The sequence below is a fragment of the Panthera leo genome, chromosome B3 (genome assembly GCF_018350215.1).
Source record: "Panthera leo isolate Ple1 chromosome B3, P.leo_Ple1_pat1.1, whole genome shotgun sequence".
NCBI classification, from domain to species: Eukaryota; Metazoa; Chordata; class Mammalia; order Carnivora; family Felidae; genus Panthera; species Panthera leo.
In genome coordinates, this window is record NC_056684.1 from 51,484,156 (window position 1) to 51,511,003 (window position 26,848).

The window sequence follows — 26,848 nt, forward strand, 5'->3', positions numbered from 1 at the left end:
CAAAAATGCTCCCTTCTCTTTTTTTCTATCAATTCTCCCTTTTAAATCTCTCTCCAGTCTGTCTTTTCTACTCCATTTCCACTGCCATTGCCTTGGTTCAGATCTGCATACTCTTGGGGTTGGCCCATTAAAATAACTTCTTTGCCACTACCTCTCCCACCATCCTCTTTCCATCTCTGTCCTCCACTTTGTTGCTGAAGCCAATTGTTTCTGAAACAATTTAGTTATCTGTTAAAATTGTTTATAGTTTTCTGTCATTCACATGATAAAATCCAAGTTCACTGTTATGGCTACATTGGTTTGCTATTGCTGCAATAATGCTGCAAAACAAATGACTCCAGTTGTATAAAACAATTTATACTCGGGGATGTGGATATATGGGTTGATTGTGGGGGTTTTGCTAATCAAAGCTGGGTTGATCTGTGGGTCAGGAAAGGTGGTTAGAGTTCATTCCACTTTTCTCTCATCTTCCAGGGACCAGTAGGGTAGCCCTGGCAAGTGTTTCTCATGTTAATGGCAGAGGTACAAGAGAGCAAACAGCCAAGGCCTCTTAAGGTCTAGCTCAAAACCACCATTTTAGCCTCATTCTTTTCCTCAAAGCAAGTCACATGGCTGAACCAGGATCTGGGAAATGTATTCTGACCTATTACTGAGAGAGACTGCAGTTACATGGGAAAGGCATGGAACTTGGAGGGGGGGGGGGGGCGGTGATGAAGAACTGGGGTTAGTTTTTTTAAAAAAGGGGCTTTGTCTAATGCTGTACCTAATCATTTGCATTTAACTTTCTTAAATCTGACCTTCTAATAGGGCATCTTGAACAAAGTGTGTTCTGTCATGCTTCAGTGACATGCTGTGCTTCATCTGTTGGGAACAATTTCCTTCATCTCCATCCCACCCTATTTTGCCTGTCCAATGAGCTCCTCTTCATCTTCTAAAACATGGCTAATACGTTCCTTCCTTCTTGAGCAATTCCTTCTCCTAGAGAGAAGTGATTTTTTTTTTTTCTTTTTGAGCTGTGTTCTTTATGCATGAATTTTTTTTCCTGTAATAAAACTAAGCTGTAGTTATTTATTTACATGGCTATCTTCTTTTTAGATTAATAAAATTTTTGAGGGGTCAGTACTAGCTTTTCTAGCCTTTGTCTCTCTAGGGGCCCAGCAAAGTATTTGGCATACAAAGTTCAGTGAATGCTGAATTGGATTACACTTATGTTAGACAAGAATGACATTTTGGAAATAAAGACCAATTACACTGAGTTACAAGTACATAATTTTGCCTGTGCAATTTAGAATAAAGAGGCAGCTAATGTTCCTGTCTCTCTGAAGCATGGCAGTATGAAATTATTGAGATATACACAACAGGCAAATAAAGAATCACTTCTAGAATTCTCTTTATGCTGAACTGAGCTTTTGGGGTTCTGATAGAAGCAGCAGAAGTTTGATTTACTAAAAATACATTGCAGATTGCTCTATCCGGTATATGTGAAGATTTAGTTTCAATTATGTGTTTTTCCATTTGTAAAAAAGAGTTGGGGTTTTCTGCATTATTTCTGTGCAGTCTTAGAAAACTTTTTTTTTTCTTAACCTAAGATAATAGAACCTAAGAAAAGATTTTTCTTACAGACTCTGCTTCCAATTTTTTTTCCCTGAAATATCTAATCATTTACTTTACTATGCACATTTTGAAATAGAGATTATTGTTGTTTATATCTACTTTTTGAGTTAAATGGTATGGATTCCTTTTTTTTTTTTTTTAAGTATCAAAAGCACTATCAGTAGAATTACCATTAGAATGCAGTGAACTAATATATTCTGATGAAAAGAGGAAAAGGATCAGTAATTTTACTTATAACAGAGTTAATGGCACTACCAGCTCATGGAGAGTTGAACTGTTTAGAGAAGTCCACCCATCACTACTTCTGAAAATAGTTCACACCGTTTGGGTTAAGGTAGTTCTGTATGTGAGCCTCTGAGAGGCATGCGGCAAAAAAGAACTTCTGTGAAAACTCAACTGAATCCAACATGTGCTTTAAAGGAAATTTCACTGCTATTCCTACCAAATCTAAGGTACATTCTTACCATGTTGTGGTGCACTCCAGGTCCGTTAGGATGCATGGAACTCTTCTTGACAGGACTGGAGCAAGCAGCAAGTTCCCTTATCTCAAAATTTGCACCCCTCGAAAGGCATCACTTGGTTAGGAGGAGAGCTGATTTCAAATGTCTTCTGTCATAAAGCAGTCCTAATAAAAATATTACGTGAGCTACACATGTAGCTTTACGTTCAGTAGCCATATTTTAAAAATTTAAAAAGAAACCTAATCTAAAATAGGATCATTTCAACATGTCAATATTGTAAAAGTATTAATAGAGATATTTTACATTCATTTTTATTACTAAGTCTTTTGAAATCTGGTGTATGTTTTACACTTTGAGTTTGGGTGCTAAACTTACAATAGAAATAATTGATCTGTATTTAGATACCCTAAAATTTACAGTTGGAAAAAGTAGATTCACATACTCAACTTTTTCCAGACATAGTTTTCTATTATTGAAACCAAGAACCCATCATTCCATTTAAATTAATTAAAATTAAAAATTGTGTTTCTCAGTTTCACCAGCCACGTTTGAAGTACTCAGTAGCCACAGGTGGCTAGTGGCTACTGACTGGCTGGAACAGTTCTAGAGAATAGTGATGGCTTTTAGGTCTTGAAAAATTACTTGAGTCTTTGTGCCCAGTCTGGTGCTATTCAACATAAGAAATATAAGGGAATTTGAGGTCACGTTTGATTTCTGCCCTTAAAAGATAAAATGTAGTTTTAAGAGTAAAAATAGGCGTTCAGAGAAAACACTTGAGTGTGGGCTTTAGAACACATGATAAGGTAGGACTTGGGCCTTCAAAGTCCAGAAAGGTTTAGGAACTGGGGAGGGATGCATGATGGGGAAATGGCGGGAGCTCAGTGGCATTAAAGTACAGGGTTGGGGTGGAAAACCAAACTAAAGGGGACCAATACCAGTTGGTGGTTAAGAACTTATGCTCCAAAGTCCTGTTCTCTGAGTGTGAATCTTGGCTGTGCCACTTCCTAATTGCTTCACCTTGGGCATGTTATTAACTTCCCTTTTCCTATTTATTTAATTTTAAAATAGGGATAATAATACTTCACAGGGATGTCATGGGGATTAAACAAACTAATCCCTATAGAGTTCTCAATTGTGCTTACCACTTAAGTGTTCAAGAAAAGTTAGCTACTGTTATTAACTTGGTGGCTATTTGCTCTTTGGAGTTTATATGCAAAAAACAAAAACAGGGGCGCCTGGGTGGCTTGGTCGGTTAAGCGTCCAACTTCGGCTCAGGTCATGATCTCACGATTCGTGAGTTCGAGCCCCGCGTCGGGCTCTGTGCTGACAGCTCAGAGCCTGGAGCCTGTTTCAGATTCTGTGTCTCCCTCTCTCTACCACTCCCCTGTTCATGCTCTCTCTCTGTCTCAAAAATAAATAAACGTTAAAAAAAAATTAAAAACAAAAACAAAACAAAAACAGAACCATTTTATTTAGAACTTGTACCTCAAAGCATTGAGCCTAAGTTTATATAAACCAGTTGACATTATAAATGTGCAACCATTTTCAGTGTTCCTGAGCCTTAGTTTTCCCATTTGAAAATTTTGGAATAATTTAACTTCATAATGTTAAAGACATTAAATGAGCTCATTAAAGGAAGTAGACTCCTTCTACTTAGTAGCTATAGCTTTGGGAAAGTTACCTCTCTGAGCCTGTTTGCTAATCCATGAGATAAGAAGGTGGTAACAGGATCAAATGTATAATATCTGTGAACTGCTAAGCACAGTTACTGTTACAAAAATGAACAATTACTAACTTTTCAAAAGATCTTAAAACTCTATGACTCAGAGACTTCTAGCAGCTTAGCAAATCTGATTAAGGGTTTCCATGGCTTGAAATTCAGATGCTTTTGTATTTCTAAGTACTACAGTCACTTCTGCAGACAGGAAGTAGAATCACTTTTCATTTCCTTATACTTGTGGTCATAGAAGGTAGACAAACAGGAGCCTCAAAAAAAAAAAAAAAAAAAAAAAAAAAACAAAAAACCAGCCAGTCAATTTAAGGGAAGGTGGAGGATTGTTTATTAGAAACAATACCTTAGCAACAACTCCACAATCTTTCTCCCTTAGAAACAAATGAACTGCAATGAATTTAAGTGAACCATTGGAAACAAGTTAGCTTTCTGAAAAGATAGCTTGCCTTTCCTCTTGTTATTTCAAGAACTAAAAGTACACAATTCGATTTTTTTTTTTTTTTTACTTATAATGCAAGACTAGCTTTATCTACATGTTAATTGTACTGTTCATTATTTTATGATGAAACAGATTGGCCATTCACCATATTTAAAATAGTGTATTTTCAATTCATGATTCTCAACCACTTAGTCATGATCATCCTTTATCTATGGTCAAAGTTGTTCTTCCACACTTGAGAGTTTTTTTTTCACATTTGCAAGTGATTTACTCTAATTATTACAGAATTGAAGATGTCCATATTTAGGTGACCATTCGGAGCCTGGAACTTTAGAAAACTTGCAATATCAGCAATACAACTTACAAGCCAAGAAAAAAATTAAAGCAATATTGTTAGAGTTCTAGATAAGTTCCCTAAGGCTACAGTAACAAAATACAACAAAGTTGAGTGCCTTAAAACAATGATAATTATTCTCTCATGGTTCTGAAAGTGGGAAGGGCAAAATCAAGGTATTGGCAGTGCCATACTCCCTCTGAATTCTCGGGAGGAAAATCCTCACTTGTTTCTTGATAAATTCTGGTAGCTCCAGGCAATCTTTTGCATTCTTTAGGCTTGCGGCTGTATCATTCCTGTCTCTGTCACATGGCCACCTTCCCTGTCTCCTCTGTCTTCAAATTGCTCTCACTTTATTAGGAAACTAGTAGTTGGATTTAGGGGCCCACTTGAATCCATTATGACCTGGGCTTAACTTGATTATATCTGCAAGGCCCTATTTCCAAACAAGGTCACATTCACAAGTACAGGGATTAGGAATTCAACATAATATTTTGGGGGGCACAATTCAAACCAGGACATTCCTACTATTACGGGACAGTACATCAAGGACAGTGAAAACCTCTCCTTCACATGTGAAGTTTGTGCCACTAACTGATTTCCCAACGCTCTAGCTTTAACCTACTAGAGAGAAAATGTCAATCACTATTCGGGGTACAGTTTTGGGGCATGTAAACGAAAATTTTATTGGTTAATATAAAGTTTGACATGTATTCTGTGCCAGGTCCTCTGCTTAGTGCTAGAGATACAAGAAGAAAAGGGTGCCCATCTCTACTTTGGTAGAGCTCATTCGGGTACCCTGGACTCATTCCATGACCTTGGTAAAGTAACAGCCCTGTATTAATAAAATGGGCAAACCAGTTATCCTCAACACCTCAGTGAAAGAACTAATAGAGACCTCCATTAAATACGGTTTTGTTACATACCACTTCAACAAAACCTGTAAAAGTTGAGGGGATTACGTCCTTGCTGAAGAATGATTTTTTTTTTTTTTTTTTTTGAAATTATATGTCTTTGGAACACTAGGGGAAAGCAAAGTGGAGAGCAAATCAGATAGAAAAAGGGGAAGATTCCTGTCAGCTGTTTTGACTTCCTTGCTTTGCTGACCCTTACCCCTCACCAAGTAGAAACCAGAGATGTTTGTTTTGCTTGGGTGCCCCAAAGTGCAAACACATTTATCACGAACACTTAGAGTTGCCATTGTGGGAGGGTCCTTATTTCCAACCATTCTGGATATGTTTTCTACAATAATAAAATTGCTTTACAAAGGAAAGAAATTACCTTCTGTGAGAGTTAAAATGCTTCATTTTTACAGGTGAAAAAAGGCTCTGGAATGTGACTTGACCAAAGCTATGCCATAGTCAATATTGTAAGCTCCATAAGAAAAGTGACCCTGTTTTTCATCACCTTTTATTCTGAGACTAGGATGTGCCTAGCAAATAATGAGTGTTCAGTAAATGTGTGTTAAGTGAATGAAACAACTTGAAGAATGGGTCAAAAATAACACTTTTAAGTACTCTTTGACATAATGATCTCCGATTGTTAAACAGATTTAAGATTCCTAATAAAAATCTTCAAGTTAGTCTAAGAAATGTTCAGACATCATCATTTATTTATGTGCTATTAAAACTGAATTATGGAAAAGAGAATTCTAATTTGTGTTCCATGTTATCCAATATTCTCAACTTCAGCTCTCAACATTTTTTCTGGTCTTTATACCTTTTGCAAAATAGGCAGAGGAAAAGGAGCTAAATCGCAGATCTGGCTTCCAGATCTGTTCACTTACTAAGCCTTTTACAATAGCTGTTATCTGGTCCCAGCTGTTGTGCTAAATTTAGGGTTTTGGATTATCTGGAAGTGTTCCTTCTGTCTCCCATTACCAAGGTTAATCGAGAGGTGTTTGTAGAACAAGTAAAACTTCACAAAGGAAACTACATATTAGAGTATTCACTAATATCAGAATCAGGTCCACTAGGAGTTAAGATTTGTAGCCATTACAGAGACTAAGGAACTGTTGCCATTTGCCAGAAGTTTCATCTTCATGATAGAACATTTTCCTGAAAATGAAATGTTACCCTCATGAATGTTCTGCCCTGTTTTGGTTAGATACAATCTTAGAGTTAAGGTTAATCATTGCAGTTGTCCATGTGATTTTACTGTAAATATCAAAACATCTAGAAAATTAGTATTTTTCTTAATTGAAGTTTCATGTATTTGTTGTAAGGCAAAAAAATGCAAAAATTTCTGATGTAAAAGTAATACTGTAAAACCTTGGAAACCACAAAGGAGTACAAAAACTATAAAGTAGATCACCTTTTTAAAAAATGTTTATTTTGGGGCGCCTGGATGGCTTGGTCGGTTAAGCGTCTGACTTCGGCTCAGGTCATGATCTCACGGTCTGTGAGTTCAAGCCCCACGTCGGGCTCTGTGCTGACAGCTCAGAGCCTGGAGCCTGTTTCAGATTCTGTGTCTCCCTCTCTCTCTGCTCCTCCCCTGTTCATGCTCTGTCTCTCTCTGTCTCAAAAATAAATAAACATTAAAAAAAAATTTTAAAAAAATGTTTATTTTGAGAGAGTGCAAGGGAGGGGCAGAGAGAATCCTAAGCAGGCTTTGCTCTGTCAATACAGAGCTCATGGGAAGCTTGATCCCACCAGTGGGTGGGAACATGACCTGAGCCAAAATCAAGAGTCAGAGCCACCCAGGTGCCCCTAAAATAAATCACCTTTAGACTTACCATAATACTTTCCGGTTTTGATTCTTAAATGCAAGATTATTTCATTAAAAGAAAAAAACCTTTTCATATGACAGCAAGAGCATTGCAGATTTGGTACTTTGTTTTGAGCTCACAACCCCCTATGTACTTTGTCTATAAACTGAGTAGCTAATAGCTTCAGCCCTTGTTAGGACTGCTTTTTTTTTTTTTTTAATTACTGCAGATCCTTGTCATCTGTTTGTGTTGAAGTGATGACACATCACAACACGAAATGTCATCATGTCACATTGTTATAGGACAACAAAATTACAGCTCCTCAACAATAACATGGTGTCAAAAGTGTCTTCCTGCCATGAGTCAGGGTTTTAGACGTTATAAAAGTTATTTTTAGCACAGCGAGTATCTTGGGAGCTTGGGTTCCGAATTCTGCTTAAAACCTCTAGGGATTTAGGAAAATCTAGAGTGAGAGGGGCTTCTTGCTCTTGAACTCCTCACTCCTTGATGCGCCTGGCTGCCCCCTCTCCTGCCACATTAGACCCGGGTTCCACCGTGTGCTGCAATCCACTGGGGCTCGGTCACAACCCAGAGCCAACATCCCATGTGGAGGAGGAGGAGACTATAATTATCCTCCACGTCTGGGGCAGGCCCGGGATGACATCTCCCCAGTCACCCTGTGTTCTAATAGCGCAGCTCGGATTCCTGGTCCCAGACGCGCGGCAGCCGGCTCTCAGCGCGGCCAGGGGCCGAGCGGGGCCGCAGCGCCTCGCGCCTCCCGAGCCTCCCAGGCTCTGTCAGCCCTTCGCAGCTGCCGTTCCCCCGCGCCCGCGCAGCAGTCGGGCACCTGCACCGAAACCCAGGCCGCGGGGCTAGCGGCCCCGGGCGTGCGGGGTGTTGCCATAACAACCGGGCGCCAGCCGCGGAGGCCGCCGGGGAGGAAGTGACGAGCGGTGGGTTGGCTGTTGTTGGGACACGTGACCCGGGCAGTGTTTTGACAGGGCAAACAGCAGAGAAAGAACTGGGCGAGCGAGGGGGATCGGGAGCTGGGGCGCCAGAGCTAGAGACAGCGGGCGGGCGAGGAGCTGGCAAAGGCGCAGGGCAAGCGGGCCGGCCGGGGCGACGGGCGGGCAAAGCCCGGGGGCCGCGGGGCTCGGGTGCGAGTCGGGCAGGGGGACGGGCTGAGCGCTGGGAGTGAAGCGAGGCGGCGGCTGAGGCGGGGGTGGATGGCCACAAGGGCGCCCGGGAGCTGCGTCGGGCTTGTCGTCTCGGGCCCCCATGGTCCTCTAACGCAGCCCCGGGGGCCGCTGCGCGCCACGTTCCGCTCTCGCCGGCCCTGTGCCTCTCGGAGCCTCGGGTCTGAGGTGGGAGTGTGATGTGAGCCGCTGGGCGAGCGGCGTAGAGAAGTGCCAAGAGGAGGAGGGCTTGGGACGGGTGAGGAGGGAGAGTTAGTCAGCAGAGGTCGGCCGAGGGAGCCATGAAAACAACTCTCCGGCGGGAAGAGGGGCAGGCGCGGCGCTCGGTGCGGCGAGGCTGAAGGAAATCCGGGGCCGCGGAGGGACGGAAGGCGCCCGCAGTGGGCAGGCTGCGCCGAGCAGGGGCGAGCGCCCAGCTGTAAACACCCCTCCTCAGGCTCACCTCAGGTCGGGCCAGTCAGGGTTGGGGGTCTGGTGCGTGTGGCGGTCGCGAGGGGGGGGGGGGGCGCGACCCGGGACAGCCCAGTAGAGTTCGTTTGGGGCTGGGGGCTGGGCGCGAGGAGATGACTCGCATTTCTTTCTGATCCTCTTATTGTGTAAACTTGGCCGCGGTTGCCACACGAAGGCTAGCCAGAGGGTAATTACACAGGTGAGGCCCTTCGGGGGCGGGCGGGGCTCCTGGCGAGGCGCTAGGGGTCGTGAAGAGTTTCCTGCGCCCGGGCACCTGGACGGAGAATTTCTGTACCAGCCAGTGCGGAGGTGCCTCTGTTCCCAGCGGCGTTTTTTACAAAGGGGTTAGTTAGCTCCTGTTGCTTGAACCTGTTTTTTTTTTTTTTTTTTTTTTCTTTCTTGCCTGTACCTCCAGGTTATAAATAGATCTTTCTTTTGGTTCAGAGACGCTGTGTCAAGGAAGGACACTTTGGCCTGGAGAGCACACGGGCGGGAAGAGGGGTGCTGGGTCCGGAGGAGATGGGGCAGGCCGTGCACAGAGAGTTTTGCTTTTTTCGGAGCTGCCGAGGGTTGCTGTCACCGCAGTTAGTTGCCAGGAAGAGGCCTGTTCACAGTAGTTTTCTTGCAAGGTCTGGGTGTCAGAGCCTGGATTAATTTTATTTTGGTCTCTTTCAGCATTTTGAAAACGGAGCTGTAGCCACAGGATCAGCGGCGAGCTTGTTGAAAGAACCCACAAGTGTATTTCACAGCACCTTGGGTGGAAATTGGATGTGAAAATGAAGCCAGACCGAGGTAAATGACTTACTTCAGTAGGATTTTTTTTTTATTTTTTTTTATTTTATTGTGCCCCGGTTTGTAAGTGTTAACCTAATTCTCTGGCAGGATCAATTCTTTGCTTGTTACATATGCCCACTTGTTTCTGTTCTAGGTTCCAGCAGGTGAGGTAGAGGAGGGCACAAGGAAGACAGGGTTAGAATCTAGATGGGAGGATATATTCTTCAGAAGTGTTTGGAAAGTAGTAATTTCAAGAGATACTCTAGTGTCACTCAAAATGAAATTACCAGGAGCAGCATTTGTATCCGTTGCCACAATAGTTGACATCTTTTTAGAGTCACAATTTTTTTTTTTTTTTTTTTTTTTTTCTGGTAACGTCAATCTGACTTCAACTTTACGGTTACAAACTTTCAACTGGAGAACTTGAACTTGATAAACTGAGAAAATTTAAGATTGAGTTGACAAATACTATTCTATTACTGTTAGTGCTTTTATTAGCTGATTTTTGTGCTTTAGGCAAACTCTAAAAGTTTGCAAAGCAGTCCAGAGCCTTAAATGTGTCCTTTCCTTTCTAAACCTGTATTTTCAGGATTTAGGAGAATAACGTATACTGTGCTTTTCAAGGATTTAAAAGGAATTAAACACTAATTTATCAACCTTCTTTTGATTAATGACAAGGACCAAGTTTAGGAGATTATTAATATAGTAGTAGTTAGGAGTGAAGACTTTTAGATGCGGGTTTGATTCCAAGGAACATTGTTGGAAGAGGATTATTGTATTTGGTACAGAGGTGGACTAGATGACAGAGTTGAGACTTTAGGATTGGAAATAGTAATTTATCTTCATATAAATGAGATGCTCATTTTTTAAAAGATGTAATAAAATATTATTTCCTTATTTTTTTCAAAGTGTATTCAAAGCCTTTTTCTTTTCTAGTTTTAAAATAGGGCTTTGCTAATGGTGCCTTTCAAAATGCACCAGGAAGAAGTGGAGAAAGCCATACTTAAGTTAGTGGTTTAAATTAGTTTTAAGTGTTTGGCTGTTTTTAAAAAATCGGCTATGTATGCATGAAGTATTAGCAAGTGTACTGTTACTAAGCAGGTTGCTTGTGTAGAATGCCAAGTTGAGATTTATAAATCTCAACACTGATGAGTACATCAGTGACTTTGGAAAAATGGCACCTAGATCAGTAATTGCATGTCAAAATAAATAAAATAAAAGCAGCTCTTTGTTTTGGGGTTTTTTGTTGTTAAAATTTGCTTTAAGGCTGTAAGCAGCTTAAAAAAATAATATTTGCACACATCTCTATTTTAGCCAAAACTGGTACCAAACACAATAAAATGTTAGTTATGTGCTGATACAGATTACTAGGAAAAATAAATACCTTTATTCATTAAGAATAAATAGAATAAGAATAAATTTTTTCTCTTGAAAATTGTAGCTTTCTTTAGCATTATGATGTAAAAATGATAGAATTGCAAGTTTAGTATTATGATTATATTTCATCATGATGATACGGATCTTTAGGCCCATGGCCTAAAGGATCTTTTACTTTGCCAAACAGTATAGAAATACAAAAATAAACCTTTCACAAAACGTACTTACCCTTACTCTGTGAGTGTGGTCTTGTCTTTTCTGTTCTATTTCTATTTTTAAAAACTGCTGTTGGGGCGCCTGGGTGGCGCAGTCGGTTAAGCGTCCGACTTCAGCCAGGTCACGATCTCGCGGTCCGTGAGTTCGAGCCCCGCGTCAGGCTCTGGGCTGATGGCTCGGAGCCTGGAGCCTGTTTCCGATTCTGTGTCTCCCTCTCTCTCTGCCCCTCCCCCGTTCATGCTCTGTCTCTCTCTGTCCTAAAAATAAATAAAAAAAAAAAAAAAAAAAAAAAAAAAAAAACGTTGAAAGGAAAAAAAAAAAACTGCTGTCACAACCCATTGAATGGATTTCTTGACCTGCAGTTGGAAAGGCACATGACAGGCAGTACTTAGCTAAATGACAGTAATAATTCATTTGCTTCTACGTTGGTGTCTAAGAAACTGAGTGAATTCTCTGTATAATTGAAACTTTACTCTTTAAATGCCAAAAATATTTTCAACTCTAATCATGATGTATGGACAGACCTCTAAAACAGGGCTAGAAAGGCCCTACAGAGAGATTTAAATTTATGAGCTTTTTGGGTTTGGAGTTTTTGTTTTTGTTTTTGCCTCTAACTTAAATCACGTCTCCTTTTTTGTTTTTTTGTGAGATCTGATTTTTAAATTCTCATTTAATTGTTGCTGCTGTCAGCAGTCTTTGCTGTTAATGTTTATTCTTGCCTCCTTTTAATTTCACTGCTTTTGGTCTCTGGGCTAGAGAACTTGGTAACTATACTTAACACTGAGTTCTCTATAAAATAAGAGTAAATAGGAGAACCCTTCAGATTTCTATGAGAATCTGAGTAAAGTGTGTGAATTCTAGTGTAGAGAGAGACTCCGAGATATTTGCTTAGCAGGATACAGCTGTGCTTCAGAGAGTTTCTAAATAAGTAGTTGGGTGGCTAGTTTAAAAAGTCAGTTTCAGTGAGGAACCATAAATATAACAGCTTTAATTAATTCACCTGTGTTTTTATGCAGGCTCAGGGTTCTTTTGGGGGGGGTTAAATGGGGTCAGTTTTTCAGAGTTTCATATGCTCTTATATAAATGACACTAATAATGTGCACCTAAGATTTCTAGTTTGTTTTGTTTTTTTCTAGTTTTCTAGTTTCGCTTTCTTAAAAGTGAAATAAGACTTGCAGAGCAGTGTGAGGATGGTATCTTTTATATTTAAAAACATTTTAAAATTATTAATGTTTCACACAATTTTATACATGTTTGTATATACAGAAGTCAATAGGAATTTGTTTCAGAAGGGGAGGGAATATATGTTCATCACATATGTTCTTTCCAAAGCATGCAGCAGTTTTCACAGAAATAACCTTTTTTTGCACTCATTTCATTGATTTATATATTATTTAAATAAATTAGTTATTATAAATAGGGTGGTATTATAAATAACTTTTGAGAACAAACACCAGATTGTAATGAAGCATACAACTCAACTGGTAGAAGTAGAAAGTGCAAACAACTAGAAAGTACCTTGTTAGCAGCCAGTGTCTGCCAGTTTATTTTTATGGAGGCTATGGAAAGCATTGGTCCATCTTGCTAATTGATTAAGCAAAAGTCTTTTAGGAAAATTTCGGTACTTTCAGATAATTTAAGATGCAAAATGTAGCCATTGGCCTATATAGTAACAATAGTTAATAGTATTTTACCATAGTCTGAGGTAAATTATTTTTTTATTTTTTTAAGTTTTAAGTAGTAACATAACATTACTTGGGCATTGCAGCCAAAGATGAGTCTTTGATGTTATCATTGGCACAGGATTTGGGAATAGACCTGTTTGTATCTTTGTTCCTTTACTTACTAGCTAGGTAATCTTCTATCAAATTATTTAATCCCTCAGAGTCTCAGATTGTGTGTACAATGGGGATAATTCTAATTTCTCATAGTTGTTAGAATGAAATATGTTAGTGGTTAACGCATAGTAGGTTTTAAGTAAATGGTACCTTTGATCATGTTTAGATGCCTAACAGTTGGCCAGTTACAAAAGAATGTTTGAGGAAAGAAAATAATCAAATGTGCAATAACCTCATACTGTTTTGTTTCGTTACGTTTCGCATTCATAGTGTTCAATCTGCTAAAGCTCAAGGAGATTTAATTGGCTTTTAATATATAGTCATCTGAGAAAATAAAAAAGCTATGAAAGGGTGGTTGACATACATGTATAATTTCTTTATACTGTCATTTGTTATAATCATAGCTTAAAATATAAGGGGGGGCATGGGTGGACTAAACTTCCTGGGAATGGATTTTTAAATGTATTAAATGTGTCAACTGCTGACTAGAGCTGGGCAGCTGGGAGGTTCAACAGTGTTATCCACCTTGTACCCAAGGATGTAAACTTTGGACCTGGTCCTAGATAGATACTGAGTGCCCAGTATTAAAAGTCTAAAGCATGGCCTTTGCATTGAAACAATTAAAACGCTTTGTGGTTTTAACCTTTAATAATTACTTGTGTTATACATGTGTAGTATTTCTGGAGTCCTAAATTTATCGTATTGCATGAAAATAAAAAGCTTTTTAATTTTGAAGGTAAAAGTTTGCTATGCTTTATGTTTTTGTTAGAAACAATTTTTTCATCAGACATTTCTAAGAGTATCTGAACTTATCTGAGCTTATCAACTGTTACAAAAGACTAAGTCTGCCTATAAAATCTAGTAAAGCATCAATAAATCAGTAATTTAAAATACTATATTCCAATTCATATTTGAATACATATTATTGGTGATTTATGATTGTTAAATAATACTATTAGTGTAAACCGGTTTTTTTTTTTTTTTTTTGGAGGTTAAAACTGAGAGGAGTGCAATCGTAGTTTTTTCCCTTGTTAGAGATTTGTGTCCCCTCCCCAAATTCATGTGTTGAAATCTTAAGCACCCCCCCAAAGTGATGGTGGGTAGGAGGTGGACCCTTCAAAAGGTGATTAGGTTGTGATCAGGTGGAGGCCTCATGAATGGCATTAGTGCCCTTATAAAAGTGGCCAAAGAAAGCCCTTCCACCATCTGAGGTCATGGTGAAAAGACAGCCATCTATGAGGAAGCCAGCTCTCTCCAGACTCTTAATCTGCTGGTGCCTCGATCTTGGATTTCCCAGCCTCCAGAACTGTGAGACATAAATTCCTGATGTTTATAAGCCACTTAGTTTATGGTATTTTGTTACAGCAGCCTAAAAAACTAAGAGACTCCCCTTCCCCGTGTTAATTATATTACAAGTTTAGGCTTTAACCTTAGTATAACAGTGGCTTATGAACTTACTTAGGATATGATACAACCCTATTAACCTCAACCAATTCCTTCCTAGGCAACTGAAATAGGAGGAAAGAAGTGGTTAGACCTAGACAAACAATTAGCAAGGGAATAAGATGCCTTGCTTATTTGCTTAAAATAGCTCATTGTTAGCCAATGTAAATCAAACAATAGAAATGAGAGCTGTTAGAGGAAAAGAAAACAAATGTTGATGAGATTAAGTAGTCTAGATTAATAAGCCTTTTATTAAATTCCCAGGAGGAGGTGGTGGTGGTAGTGTTAATAATAACAGCTAACTCTTTTTTTTTTTTTTTTTAAATGTTTTTTATTCATTTTTGAGACAGAGAGAGACAGAGCATGAGCAGGGGAGGGGCAGAGAGAGAGGGAGACACAGAATCTGAAGCAGGCTTCAGGTTCCAAGCTGTCAGCACAGAGCCCGACGCGGGGCTGGAACTCACAGACTGTGAGATCATGACCTGAGCTGAAGCCGGACACTTAACCGACTGAGCCACCCAGGCGCCCCAACAGCTAACTCTTATATATACTATGTGCCAGACACTGTTCCAAATAGTTTACATATATCATTCATTTAATCTTCACAGTTGCTCAAAGAAGTACATGTTTTTGTCACCTTCGTTTTATAAATAAATGAATCTGACTCACAGAGATTTGGTAAGTTACCCAAAGTCACATAGCTAACAAGAGGGCTAGCTCAGGTTTGAAGTGAGCTCAAGTATATACTTTTAATCCTCTGACATTATAAGATAATGGGACCAAATTGGCTTGAGGAAAACCCAAAACAGATCTGGTAAGTATTGTGACCTTGGAAAACTCCTTATCTTCTCTGCCTCGCCTTCTTCATCTTTACAGTGAGGAAAGTAATAGTATCTTGCTTACGGTTGTTTTCAGGATTAAATACATGTATTTAGTGTTCTTAGAACTGTGGCTGGCTCATGGTAAACATTCAGATGTGAACTGCTTTTGTTATAAGCCATACTCTAAGAATTAAGTCATTTAGAGGACAAAAGAGAGGCTAATTCAACTGTACATGTTTTGTGTACTCACTGTGATATCAAGTCAGAAGTTACTGCTGGTCTAGGGGCGCCTGGGCGGCTCAGTCATTTAAGCATCCAACTTTGGCTCAGGTCATGATCTCATGATTTGTGGGTTCAAGCCCTGTGTCAGACTCTGTGCTGACAGCTCAGAGCCTGGAGCCTGCTTCGGATTCTGTCTCTCTGTCTCTGCCACTCCCCTGCTCACTCACTCACTTTCTCACTCAAAAATAAATAAACGTTAAAAAAAAAAAAAAAAAGTTACTGCTGGTCTATCCTCTATTTACACTGATGGGTCTTGACACACTGTAGCTGTTAAATAATTGCTGGTTTGATTTAACTTCTGAAATTAGATACTAACAGGATTGACATAGACCTTCCCTGTCTATGTTTTTGCCAATCATCTAGTAAGAAGGAAATGATTCAGTGCATGGAAACTGTCATTTCTTTGAAGCATGAGAAAAAAGATAATTGGAAGGCAGAATCGAGAGGCTAGTGTGTGTACAGGGAATGTGACTTAAAAGGTGATTTCCATTTCAAAAAGGTGAAGAAACCCATGGAGACTGAGCATTCTGCATTATGAACAAGTATAGAAAAAATGGTTAAATGAAAAACATTTATATTTACTTTTTTGTCTTCTCAACTTTATATCGAATTATAGGACTATGGTTCCCCCATTTGAGGCTGAGGATATTAAAAACTAAGTTAATATCAAACTTAGAATTCTAATTTAATACTGAATTTTATTTTGCAATAACAAAAAAAAAATTGGTGGTATCTGGAAACAGTACTTCTTTTTCAGTATGTAAACAGATTTGTCAATAATTCTGTCTTTTCTCAAATGGGTGAAAAATGAGAATAGTTCATTCATTATATTAGACATTCATGTTAAACTGAAACAGGATGGACTGGGTAACAATGTGAATACCATGTCAAAAATATTAGACAATAATCGATGTGTAATACCAAAGACAGCAATGATCGGAGCTGTTTTATTTTCCTTTTCATATAAAAGATACGGATGCAATAAAATTATAAGGAAGCCTTTTGCATTTTTTTTCTCCTTGTTCACCATGCCCAGCCCTACTGGCTACCTTTTAGGTTTTTGATGACCGTTCAGGGCCTTGTGTGGATTATTCCTTCTGCCTAAAAAGCCTTTCTCCCTAGGCATCAAATGGATGGCTCCTTGTCATTCTTCTGGTCTTGGCTTAAATGTCACTTTTCATAGAGGCTTTCTCTGACTACCCTATCTAAAGTGTTCAGTTAATGTTAGCTGCTATTATATTTATTAAATTGGATGTCCTTTATTGTTCTTTGTCTCAACAGTCTGTTTCCTTCATTGTATTTACTGCATTTTGTAAATGTTTGTTTATTGTCTGTCTCCACAACTAGATTTTAAGTTCCCTGAGACCAAGCACCTTGTCTCTTGTTCACAGCTGTATTCCCATTACCTAGCAGACATCCTTGTATACGGTAGGTGCAGTGTAGGTGCATAGGAGGTGCTTAATGTATATTCGGTGAAAGAATGAATGACTAGGGTGTCTCACTGTTGAGCAAATAGGAGTATAAGCAGAGGTCAGCAATCACTGATTGTTTTTTGTTTTTTTTTTTTATTTTTGGGACAGAGAGAGCATGAACGGGGGAGGGGCAGAGAGAGAGGGAGACACAGAATCGGAAACAGGCTCCAGGCTCCGAGCCATCAGCCCAGAGCCTGACGCGGGGCTCGAACTCACGGACCGCGAGGTCGTGACCTGGCTGAAGTCGGACGCTTAACCGACTGCGCCACCCAGGCGCCCCTCACTGATTGTTTTACTCACAGCAATTAGAATTGTGCCAATTTAAGGATTTGTTTGAATTATTGACTCTTAGGCTATTATCACAACTTTATGCCCAATTTTTATATTTATTTATTTATTTAAAGGGCAAGCCCCCCCTTTTTCTAATGTTTATTTATTTTTGAGGGACACAGATAAAACATGGGGGGTGGGGCAGGGCAGAGAGAGAGAGGGAGACATAGAGGCCAAAGCAGGCTTCAAGCTCCGAGCGGTCAGCACAGAGCCCAACGCGGGGCTGGAACTCAGGAGCCATGAGGTCATGACCTGAGCCAAAATCAGCTGCTTAATCCGACTAAGCCACCCAGGTGCCCCTATGTCCACTTTTTAAAAAATAGATTTAAAATGCATTTGCCCATGACTTAAAGGAAAACTATATTTTTAAATTGACTAAATCTCATTGAATGGAAATACAACATTATAAAATAACAAAGGAGTAGGCAAAAGCTATTTGGTATAGGTGGTCCCTGTTGGTACATATCTGATTAACAAATGATCCACAGACAAATATTTGCTAGAAGCTCTATGCCATCCACCCACCATGCAAGATTTGTTCTGGTTGGCTATTTGTCTGAGAGAGAGATTACATTGGCTGAAGAACTTGAGGTTTACGAGTACAAGAGATAGGGTAGATTAATAGGAAAAAGACTCAAAGGATTTAGAGTTTAGACTTGGGACCCATTCTGTCAGTTACAGTTCTGTGACTTGGGTTAAGCTCCAAACCTGTTTTCTCTTCTGTAAAATGTATTTGGCTCAAAGTGATGCTTCTGAGCTTCAGGTGAGATGATGTGCCAAAGAACTTTATAAACTGTGAAGTGTTAGATACGTTGACTAGTTGACCCAGTGAGCCTAATCATTAGTGTAGATGAGCAAAGGGCCAAGTGTGCCTAAGCACAGCTAACTGTATCTTAGTTGGGGACACTCCATGTAAACATGCATTCATATAGTGCCTGATTTTTACCATTTTGAAAGTTTCTCCTTTTATGCTGACTGAAATTATACTAACTAGAGATTTACCCAGATCAATAAATGTATATTTAAATAAACATTTTTAAAGAATCTTGAAATGATGGCCATATTTTGGTATAAAAGTAGCTTAGTGGGTCCTTTTTAGTAGCATGCTATGAAGCAGGAAGAGATAAAACCCTAAGGCTATAAGGTCAGGCAGATAGAAAGTGTAACCTCAGCACTTGACCAGTCAAATGATCTTGAGCAAATTGCATAGCCTATCTGAACTTGATGTCTTTGCATTCTAGCACCATCAGTTTTAAGGACTGTAGGAGAGATGAACTGAGCATCTGTGGTTCAGCACCCTAGCATATGCCTGGCGCAGGATAGGGATTGGTAGTGTTTTATTTCCAAGGAAACACAGCTTGAATTATCTGCACTGAGGAGTGTTTTCATGCTCTGTTGTGAAGACTAGTCATTACAGGTGTAAGAGATCAACATATCCTTAATGTTACTCTGAAATTTGTGTTCTTCAACATATAACTGGAGGAACTCAAAACCAGCATTGAACTACACATCTATAATGTGTATGAAGTGAGAGAAAAAGTGGGTAATTGGAACACACCAACGATTTCTGGTGATAATATACCACAATGAACATTTAGAGCAGCATTGGGGTAATGAGATTGAGATGTAGAGGTGGACACTAGGAGGTTGATGGAAAATATTAAAGTGGTGAGATGGTGCCCCAAATTGTCTTTTTCCTCATATCAGAATACTACCCAGGATTGATTTAGTGCTTGGACCATGGCCCTTGTACTTCTTTGAATTTAGACTTGTTCCATAATGCTGCAAGTAATGGCCATTATAGATTAAGAAATCTTTGGTAGGCTAGCCTGGGGAATCTAGTCATAATTCACATTATTTATAAGTAATATTCCAAATATGACCATTATTTGGACTTAAAAACTTACCCTTTGGCAGTGCAACCAATTTATCATTGGGGATTAGCATTTTAAATTAGTATGTGGTTTCCATTTTTTATTTTCCCGCTTACCAAATTAATATCTTTTTGAATGAAATTGAAATTTGGTATCAATATCTGAAATCAGTCCATTTATAAAGCTAACCCTCAGGGGAACCTGGCTGCCTCAAGTTGGTTAAGTGTCTGACTCTTGATTTCAGCTTAGGTCATGATCTTACAGTCCTTGAGTTGGAGCCCGTATCAGGCTCTTTGCTGACAGCCTGCTTGGGATTCTCTTTCTCTCACTCTCTCTCACTCACTCTCTCTCACTCTCTCACTCTTAGTCTCTCTCTTTCTTTCTCTCTACCTTTTCCCATCTCTCTCTCTCTCTTTCTCAATAAATAAGTAAATAAACAAACAAACTTAGAAAAAAGAAAAAAACTAAAGCTTACCCTGACATCTAAAATATTCTTTTACATTTTTGAAACCAAATCAGCAGGTTTTGTGTGTGTGTGTGTGTGATGTGGTATCTATCATAGTTTGTCACATTATCTAGTGGGTAATTTCTTTCTAAATTTATAATAGTAAAAGCGTGTGTAATTTTAGCACTTAATATTGGCAAATTGCTTTTTTTGGAGGCATTTTATAGGTTGAAGTTCTATATCATATTCTCTGTACTTGATGAAAGGATACCGATACACCAAAAAATTATGATTTAATCTGTTTGCAAGAGAATTGGCTGTAGAATTTCTTTAAACTTCCTCCATTGTTTGCTTTATAATTTATATCTAATTTGTAAAAAAATTTAAATCCAAAGAAAAGTTGAATCATATAGTTAATAATCAAATGCCTTTTCATAGGTTAATTGTCAACATTTTACCACTTTTATCTCTCTCAATAGGTGGGTGGTAGATTAGATAGACACAAGGGAGTTTTCATTTAAAAAAAATGTTTTTTTTAACTTTTATTTATTCTTGAGAGACAGAGAACAAGCAGGGGAGGGGCAGAGAGAGAGGGAGACACAGAATCTGAAGCAGGCTCCAGGCTCTGAGCTGTCAGCACAGAGCCTGACGTGGGGCTTGAACCCATGAACCGTGAGATCATGACCTCAGCCGAAGTCAATTGCTTAACCGACTGAGCCACCCAGGCACCCCAAGGGAGTTTTCATTTTTCCTTTTTGTTTTTAGAATTTGAGAGTAAGTTGTAGACCTGACATGTCAACCCTGAGTTATTCAACCTGGAACTGACTGGTATTAGCATGTGAAAGCTGACTGTACATTTCTTCCCAACTCTGTATCAAGTTAGCTGCTTGCTATCTACAATAGTGGCTAGTTTTTACAACGTGGAAATTGGCAGTGCTACAAACCAGGTGCTGTTTCCTCTGGAGAGCCAGTTGGTAGACATTTACCATCATACCACTGCATGTATCTCCTAAAAGTAAGAATATTCTCCTTCATACCTGCAGTGCATTTATCATACTCAAGAGATCTAACACTGGCACGATGCTAATATCTAATATACATTGTATATTCACATTTCTCATTGTCCCAATATTGTCTTTAATCATGTTACCTTTTTAAGGAAGTAAATTGCTTCCTGTTACAGAAAGAGAGTTAGACCCTGATGTTGAACAACATTTAGAAAGGTTTTAGATTATACCGTAAGAATAGGTAAAAGTGTAAGTGGATGAAAGTATTGGTGTTGGGGTGGTGGGGGGGGAGAAATTAGGTCGTGTATATAGGACAGTTAATTAAGATTTTAGCAGATTTTTCCTCATTTTATTTAGCTTAAAAAAAGAGATTACTTGGACCAAATAGATTTAAGAGAATCATGAGTATTGATGAAATTCCAAGATTTTTTTTGATTGAAATGAATTACATTGGAATTGGGGAAGAATTACATTTTAATCCTAAAGTCTCAGGCTACCTCTCTGACCTCATTTTTTTAGTAGACTTGTAAGATCCTTGCAGTCTAGGCACATTGGTCTTGCTGTTCTTTAGTCACCACAAGCACGTTGACACCATGGGGCCTTTGCATTTGCTATCCCTTTTTGGAATACAAGTCTCATGATGCTGGCTGGCCTTTACTGCATTTGACTTTGTGCTCAGTTGTCACCTCCTCAAAGAAGCCTTCCTGACCATCCTATCAAGAAAAGTACAGCTTTTTAATTTTCTCTTTACACTTCTTTGTAGTGATTATCACTGCTTGACTTGATGTTCTATATTTATTTACTTATTTGTTTTTCTCCCCAATAGGAATGTAAGCTTCATGAGGGCAGGGACTTAGTGATGTTTGTCCACGACTGTATTTCCCTATGTGTGGACTCGTGCCTGACATTTTGTAGCTGCTCAATAAATATTTACTATTAAATGAATGTTTGCATGAATTTTAGTATCTTTGTGATGTACCATAAAACTTACTACTGGAAAATTTTATGCATTCTTTCCCTGTGATTTGTTAGTTTTGTAACCCTAAGAATTAACTCTCTAGTATCAGTTTTTGTTTCTAAATGGGAATGTTTATCCCTGCTTCTCAAGGTTATTGGCAGATCAAGTGAAATAACTATGCAAACATACGATATCTGATAACTGAATAAATGGTAAAAATGTCTATCATCAGAGTTGGTAAGAAATCATTTCACCTGCAGTGATTAATTTCACGGCGCAGCCTGTCTTAGAGTCAACAGCTGTATTGAGCCTTAAAAGATCAGGTATGTTTGGGATAGGTGGAAGTTTACAAAGATTGAGAGGGGGAGGCCTGGAAGAGAGGACAATCTGAGCAATTAAAATGTTCAAGGGACAGAAGGTAGACTAACGTGAGTTGTAGGGATTTCTCAGAAATGAGGAAAATTAGGGACATTTGAAATGTCAAGCTAAGGGATTTGAGCTTCATTCACCTGATAGGCACTATTAAGTAGTTTGGTCTGATTAAAGAGAGCTTTATTGAAGAATAATTTGTCAGTGTATTTCTATTTAATTTCATTATAAACTAACAAAAAATTATTATTGAATATCTGGCAGTTTTAAAATCAGTTTTTAGCCCCAACATTATGACTTGGTATTATAAGAATTACCTGACATTCATCTCTGTTGGCTAATCTTTTTTCTTCTCCATCTATTTTCCCTTTGCCACCGCTCTTTAATATATGAAGGAGTACTGTTCTCTTTTATGAAAATTCCTGGGAATATTAACATGGTACACAATTCTGACAAGGCCATAGCTATTGTTTTATGATACTCTTGTTAAAGTAGTAAACTACACTGTTTTAAAGTACCTGTGTGTTATAACAAAAAAACAGGATAAAATTGGAGGGTTTTTTTCTCTCATTTCAGACAGTTGCTGGCAGAAACTTCATAAACTCTGGGATTATAGGCCCTTGTACCTTCCAACCACTTGTGAACTATGGGTGCAAGGAGATTCCAACAATACTGATAAGCTTTCCTACCTATGTTAAGGAGGAAATGGACATATATCCTCCCTGCTACCCAACCAAATAAATACTTTCACACCAAGGCTTCAAGAAAAGAATTTTTTTTGGCCATAGAAGAGGTTTGTTCAGTGTATTGTGGTAGAAAGAGCACAAAGCAGGAAATCTTAAATCTCTTCATTTATAACTTCTTAAAAATTGTCTGGGATTTATGTTCTTAAGTTGGTATTCTCATTCAGAAGTTTGAATAAGGAAAATACCTACTCCTTTGAGGAAGCGTATTCAAGTCTTAGTAATTATTGTGTCAATTAAATGCTGGTCCAGAGGCATATTTCTGTAGTCTAACATATAATAACCCTAACCTGTGTTTTTTCTTATTTTGCATATGTTGCAGAGTTCAGATATCTGCCAGAGGGCTCAGAATAGCTAACAATGAAAAAAAAAAAAAATCCTCAGGTTACATTGTGGTACAGATTAAATTCCATCAAAAAGAGCTCGGGACATTAAAATCCTTTTGTTATTCTGAAATTACTTTGAAACTCATGCTATTCCTGGAAATCAGAGTTGGGAAGGTCTTTAGGAAGTATGAGTCTTTCATTTTTATAGTTAGGAAAACCTAAGACCCAGAGAAAAAGAAGTAACCTGTCCAACTATTAAAGTGAAACTCAAATTTCCACTTGCCAGTCCAATGTTTCTGTATTTCTGCGTCTAGCAAGAGCACAATTGCCTCTAGGTTCTACACCAGAAATGACATAATTAATGATCAATCAGCCTTCATCAGGGAACTTGAAAGAAAGAATGGTGATTATATTATAACATTGTTCTCCAAAGAAAATATACCTTCCTTCAGAAGAAAGCTAAATGATAATAGACTGGAAGTAAAAGGCATATTTCATCCTTAAGACAGTAAGCTAAAAAGAAAAAATGCAATGAAATTAGAAATTAGAGATAATATCTAAAATTTAAAAATCAAGAATTCAGGGTGCGTGGGTGGCTCAGTTGTCTAAGTGATTCTTGATTTTTGGCTCAGGTCATGATCACAGGGTTCATGAGCTCAGTTCAAGTTCGAGCCCAGTGTAAGGCTCTGTGGAGACTGCTTGGGATTCTGTCTCCCTCTCTGTGCCCTTCCATTGCTCGCGCTCTGCATTTTCACAATAAAACTTGAAAAATAAATAAAAATCGAGAATTAGAAAAATCTGTCATTAATTTTGTCATATGAGAAACAGGACTAGAGTACTTAAAAGGCTATCATAATGTTTAAATGAGGTAGTCCATGTAAAATGCTTAGAATAGTATTTGATTCTGAAGAAAAAAGATGTTACTTATTATTAATATATTAACATTTCTTCAACAAGTAAGATAAGTACATATTCTAAAGGAAACTTACAAAGGCTAAGAGGGTAGCTTAACCCAGGGCAGGGAGAAGCCCTTTTGGTTAGGATGATTAGGTAAGACCTCTCTTAGAAAGTAGGGTGAGGATGTGAAGGAGTCAACTATGTGAGGATTGAGGGAAAGAGCATTCCAGGCCAAGCAACTAGTATGTGCAATGGTCTTGAATTTATAAAGAGCCTGGCATGCTTTAGGAGCTGAAGAACAGACCATATACCATCATTTGTATTTCCTTCATTTGCTTACTTTAGATTGTCTTCTTCATTAGAATATTTGTTCTCCAAGGACTGGGACACATCTGCCTTCTTCACTCACACTTGTGACAGTGGTTGGTATGGAGTTAGCATTTATTAGATACTGGAGAAAACATTTTAAGTGCCTGTTGCATACATAATCACTATCAGTGCCTTATGGGTGAGGACTTTATCTTTCTCCTTTCAGACAAAAGTAAGCTAGGATGCAATGAGTTGCACATGGTACCTTTTTTTTAAAAGAGCATCTGCAAAATTGATAGACAATTGTCAAGTATTTCAAATATAAAATATAAATTTTATGTTTTAGCTGATCAGTGAGTTTCATGGAAGAAAAAAATTCAGTGTAATAATTTGAGTTAACCATTTTATATCTGTTTAACTGTGCTATAAGGTTCAGATTTTCTTAGGGGATGGGATGGAAATACTACCTGGGATAGTCCTGGTTTATGCCTGTTACCTCTGTGCCCAATCCTGTTTCATTGTCTTCTTTCACTCTACATGTATCCTTGTTTGGACAAAGAATTTTATGGTCACCTTAATTATTAGCCATTTTTCTGTCCTGCTAGAGCACTCTATAACTCCTATTTCATTCTGTATTAAAATAGCTTAAATATAGCTTGAGGTAGATAATTTGCCCCAGCTATGCTCTGTAAGAGAGTGCATATAATATTTTATAATTTACGTGGACTCTTGTACAAATCAAGGGATTGACAACATGGAATGCTTACTTGGATTTAGTACAAAACACTTGGACTTTGTTTCAGAGATGTTTGATTTCTAAGATGTTTTTACCAAAATGTACATATTTTGACAAAATGTTCTTTTTATTCAAAGTCATCTGAATTCTTATGAATGATGCCTTCTGCGATAAATATTAATGTTACATAAAACATTGGTAAAATGATTTATCATTTTTAGAATTTATTTTCAAATATGTTGAAACTTTAGACATTTGTGTCCCTTTTCCTCTCTTCTCAGACAAATATTCATTGAGCACTGTGCTGGAAATGCGTTGATGAACAAGAACTAACATGGCCTCTGGCCTCTGGAATTGGTGGTCTTTTTTTTTTTTTCCTGAGTAAACAGACAAATCAGGACTAGAGGTTTACCCTGTGCTGGGTTGAAAGAGGCTCAGGTGGGGAGTAGGGGGAGTGGCCCAGAGGAAGAGCATATTACATGGTCTGCACAGATCAGATCTGTAGAACTCCTACATTTCACTACCCTCTTCTATTTGTAGTGATCTCAAATATTTTTGGTTTGAGTATAGGGTGTGTGTGTGTGTGTGTGTGTGTGTGTGTGTGTGTGTGTTTCTGTTTATTTTGGAGAATGAGCAATGGAAATTTATTTCTCAGTAAGTGCAAGTTTCACTTGAGGTGCTCAATTCATGAGGCTTTCATGATTTTGCCCTCTAGGCAATGCAGCTAAAACCTTCCTGTCTAAAAGTTTAAAAACAATTGAGGTAGTCCATGATAAGTATAAGTACTTCCCACTGGCTTTCTGGGTGACGTAATTGTATAGACTACAATAATGTTGAAAATGAACAGCTTTGACAGATTGACTGTAGCATTTAAATGAGGAAAAAGAAAACTATCCACAAACTTATCCACAAATAAGTTACAGAATTTGTACTTTCTTCATCTTTAAAGGTCTCTAAACATTTGTGTCTCTACTTGTATACTGTCACCCCTAGTAAAGAAGGGTTTATAGAACTGAATTGTGGCATCATGTGAGGTATGTGAATTTTGGTCGTGAATCCCTAGTATCTGCCTTTTTTTTTTTTTTTTTTTTTTAAGTTGATTTATTTTGAGAGCTTGCACACACATTCAGGAGGGGCAGAGAGAGAATCGTAAGCAGGCTCTGCACTGTAAACATAGAGCCCCACACAGGGCTCAGTCCCACGAACCATGAGATCATGACCTGAGCCTAGATTAAGAGTCGGATGCTTAACCAACTGAGCAACCCAGGCACCCCTACTTCTTTTTTAAACTTTATTTAGTAAAATAAATTTTAATATCAGCCTTTGATATGTGCTTCCAAAGTCCATGTTGGTTGAATATGATACGGTTGAACCAAATATCTATTAGGGGACATGGCTGGGGATGACAGTGGTTGAGAGACATTATAACATGGAGCAGTGGCTTTAAAATTTTTTGTCAGCCCACAGTTACAAAGACAATTGACAGTGCTTCTCAATCCCAGCACTCCCTCCCCCAAACCAAAGTCATTACTTAGCAAAGCTAAGTGGTGGTTGATGTTTTCTTTTTCCTACTTAAAAACAAATGATAGTTCCAACCCCTTAAATTAATTTGATAGCACATTTCATCCTACAGATTGTTTTCACATTAGGAGAATTAGAAAGACTTGCGTTCAGGTTCTGGTTTTTGTCAACTGCTCT

The 26,848-nt window shown here is 38.5% G+C and overlaps 1 protein-coding gene across 8 annotated transcripts in view; it reads left to right on the forward strand.

The window, feature by feature from the left end:
* The window catches only part of FAM214A (family with sequence similarity 214 member A), a 116,250-nt gene that overhangs the window by 18,122 nt on the left and 71,280 nt on the right, over positions 1-26,848 (forward strand). For 2 of the 8 annotated variants that reach the window (XM_042941977.1, XM_042941984.1), the window contains exons 1-2: positions 8,987-9,277; positions 9,609-9,725. In XM_042941977.1, the coding sequence (XP_042797911.1) occupies positions 9,710-9,725 (16 nt within the window). In that variant the 5' untranslated portion in view covers positions 8,987-9,277; positions 9,609-9,709. The other 6 variants (XM_042941983.1, XM_042941980.1, XM_042941978.1 and 3 more) reach the window with 6 other exon arrangements.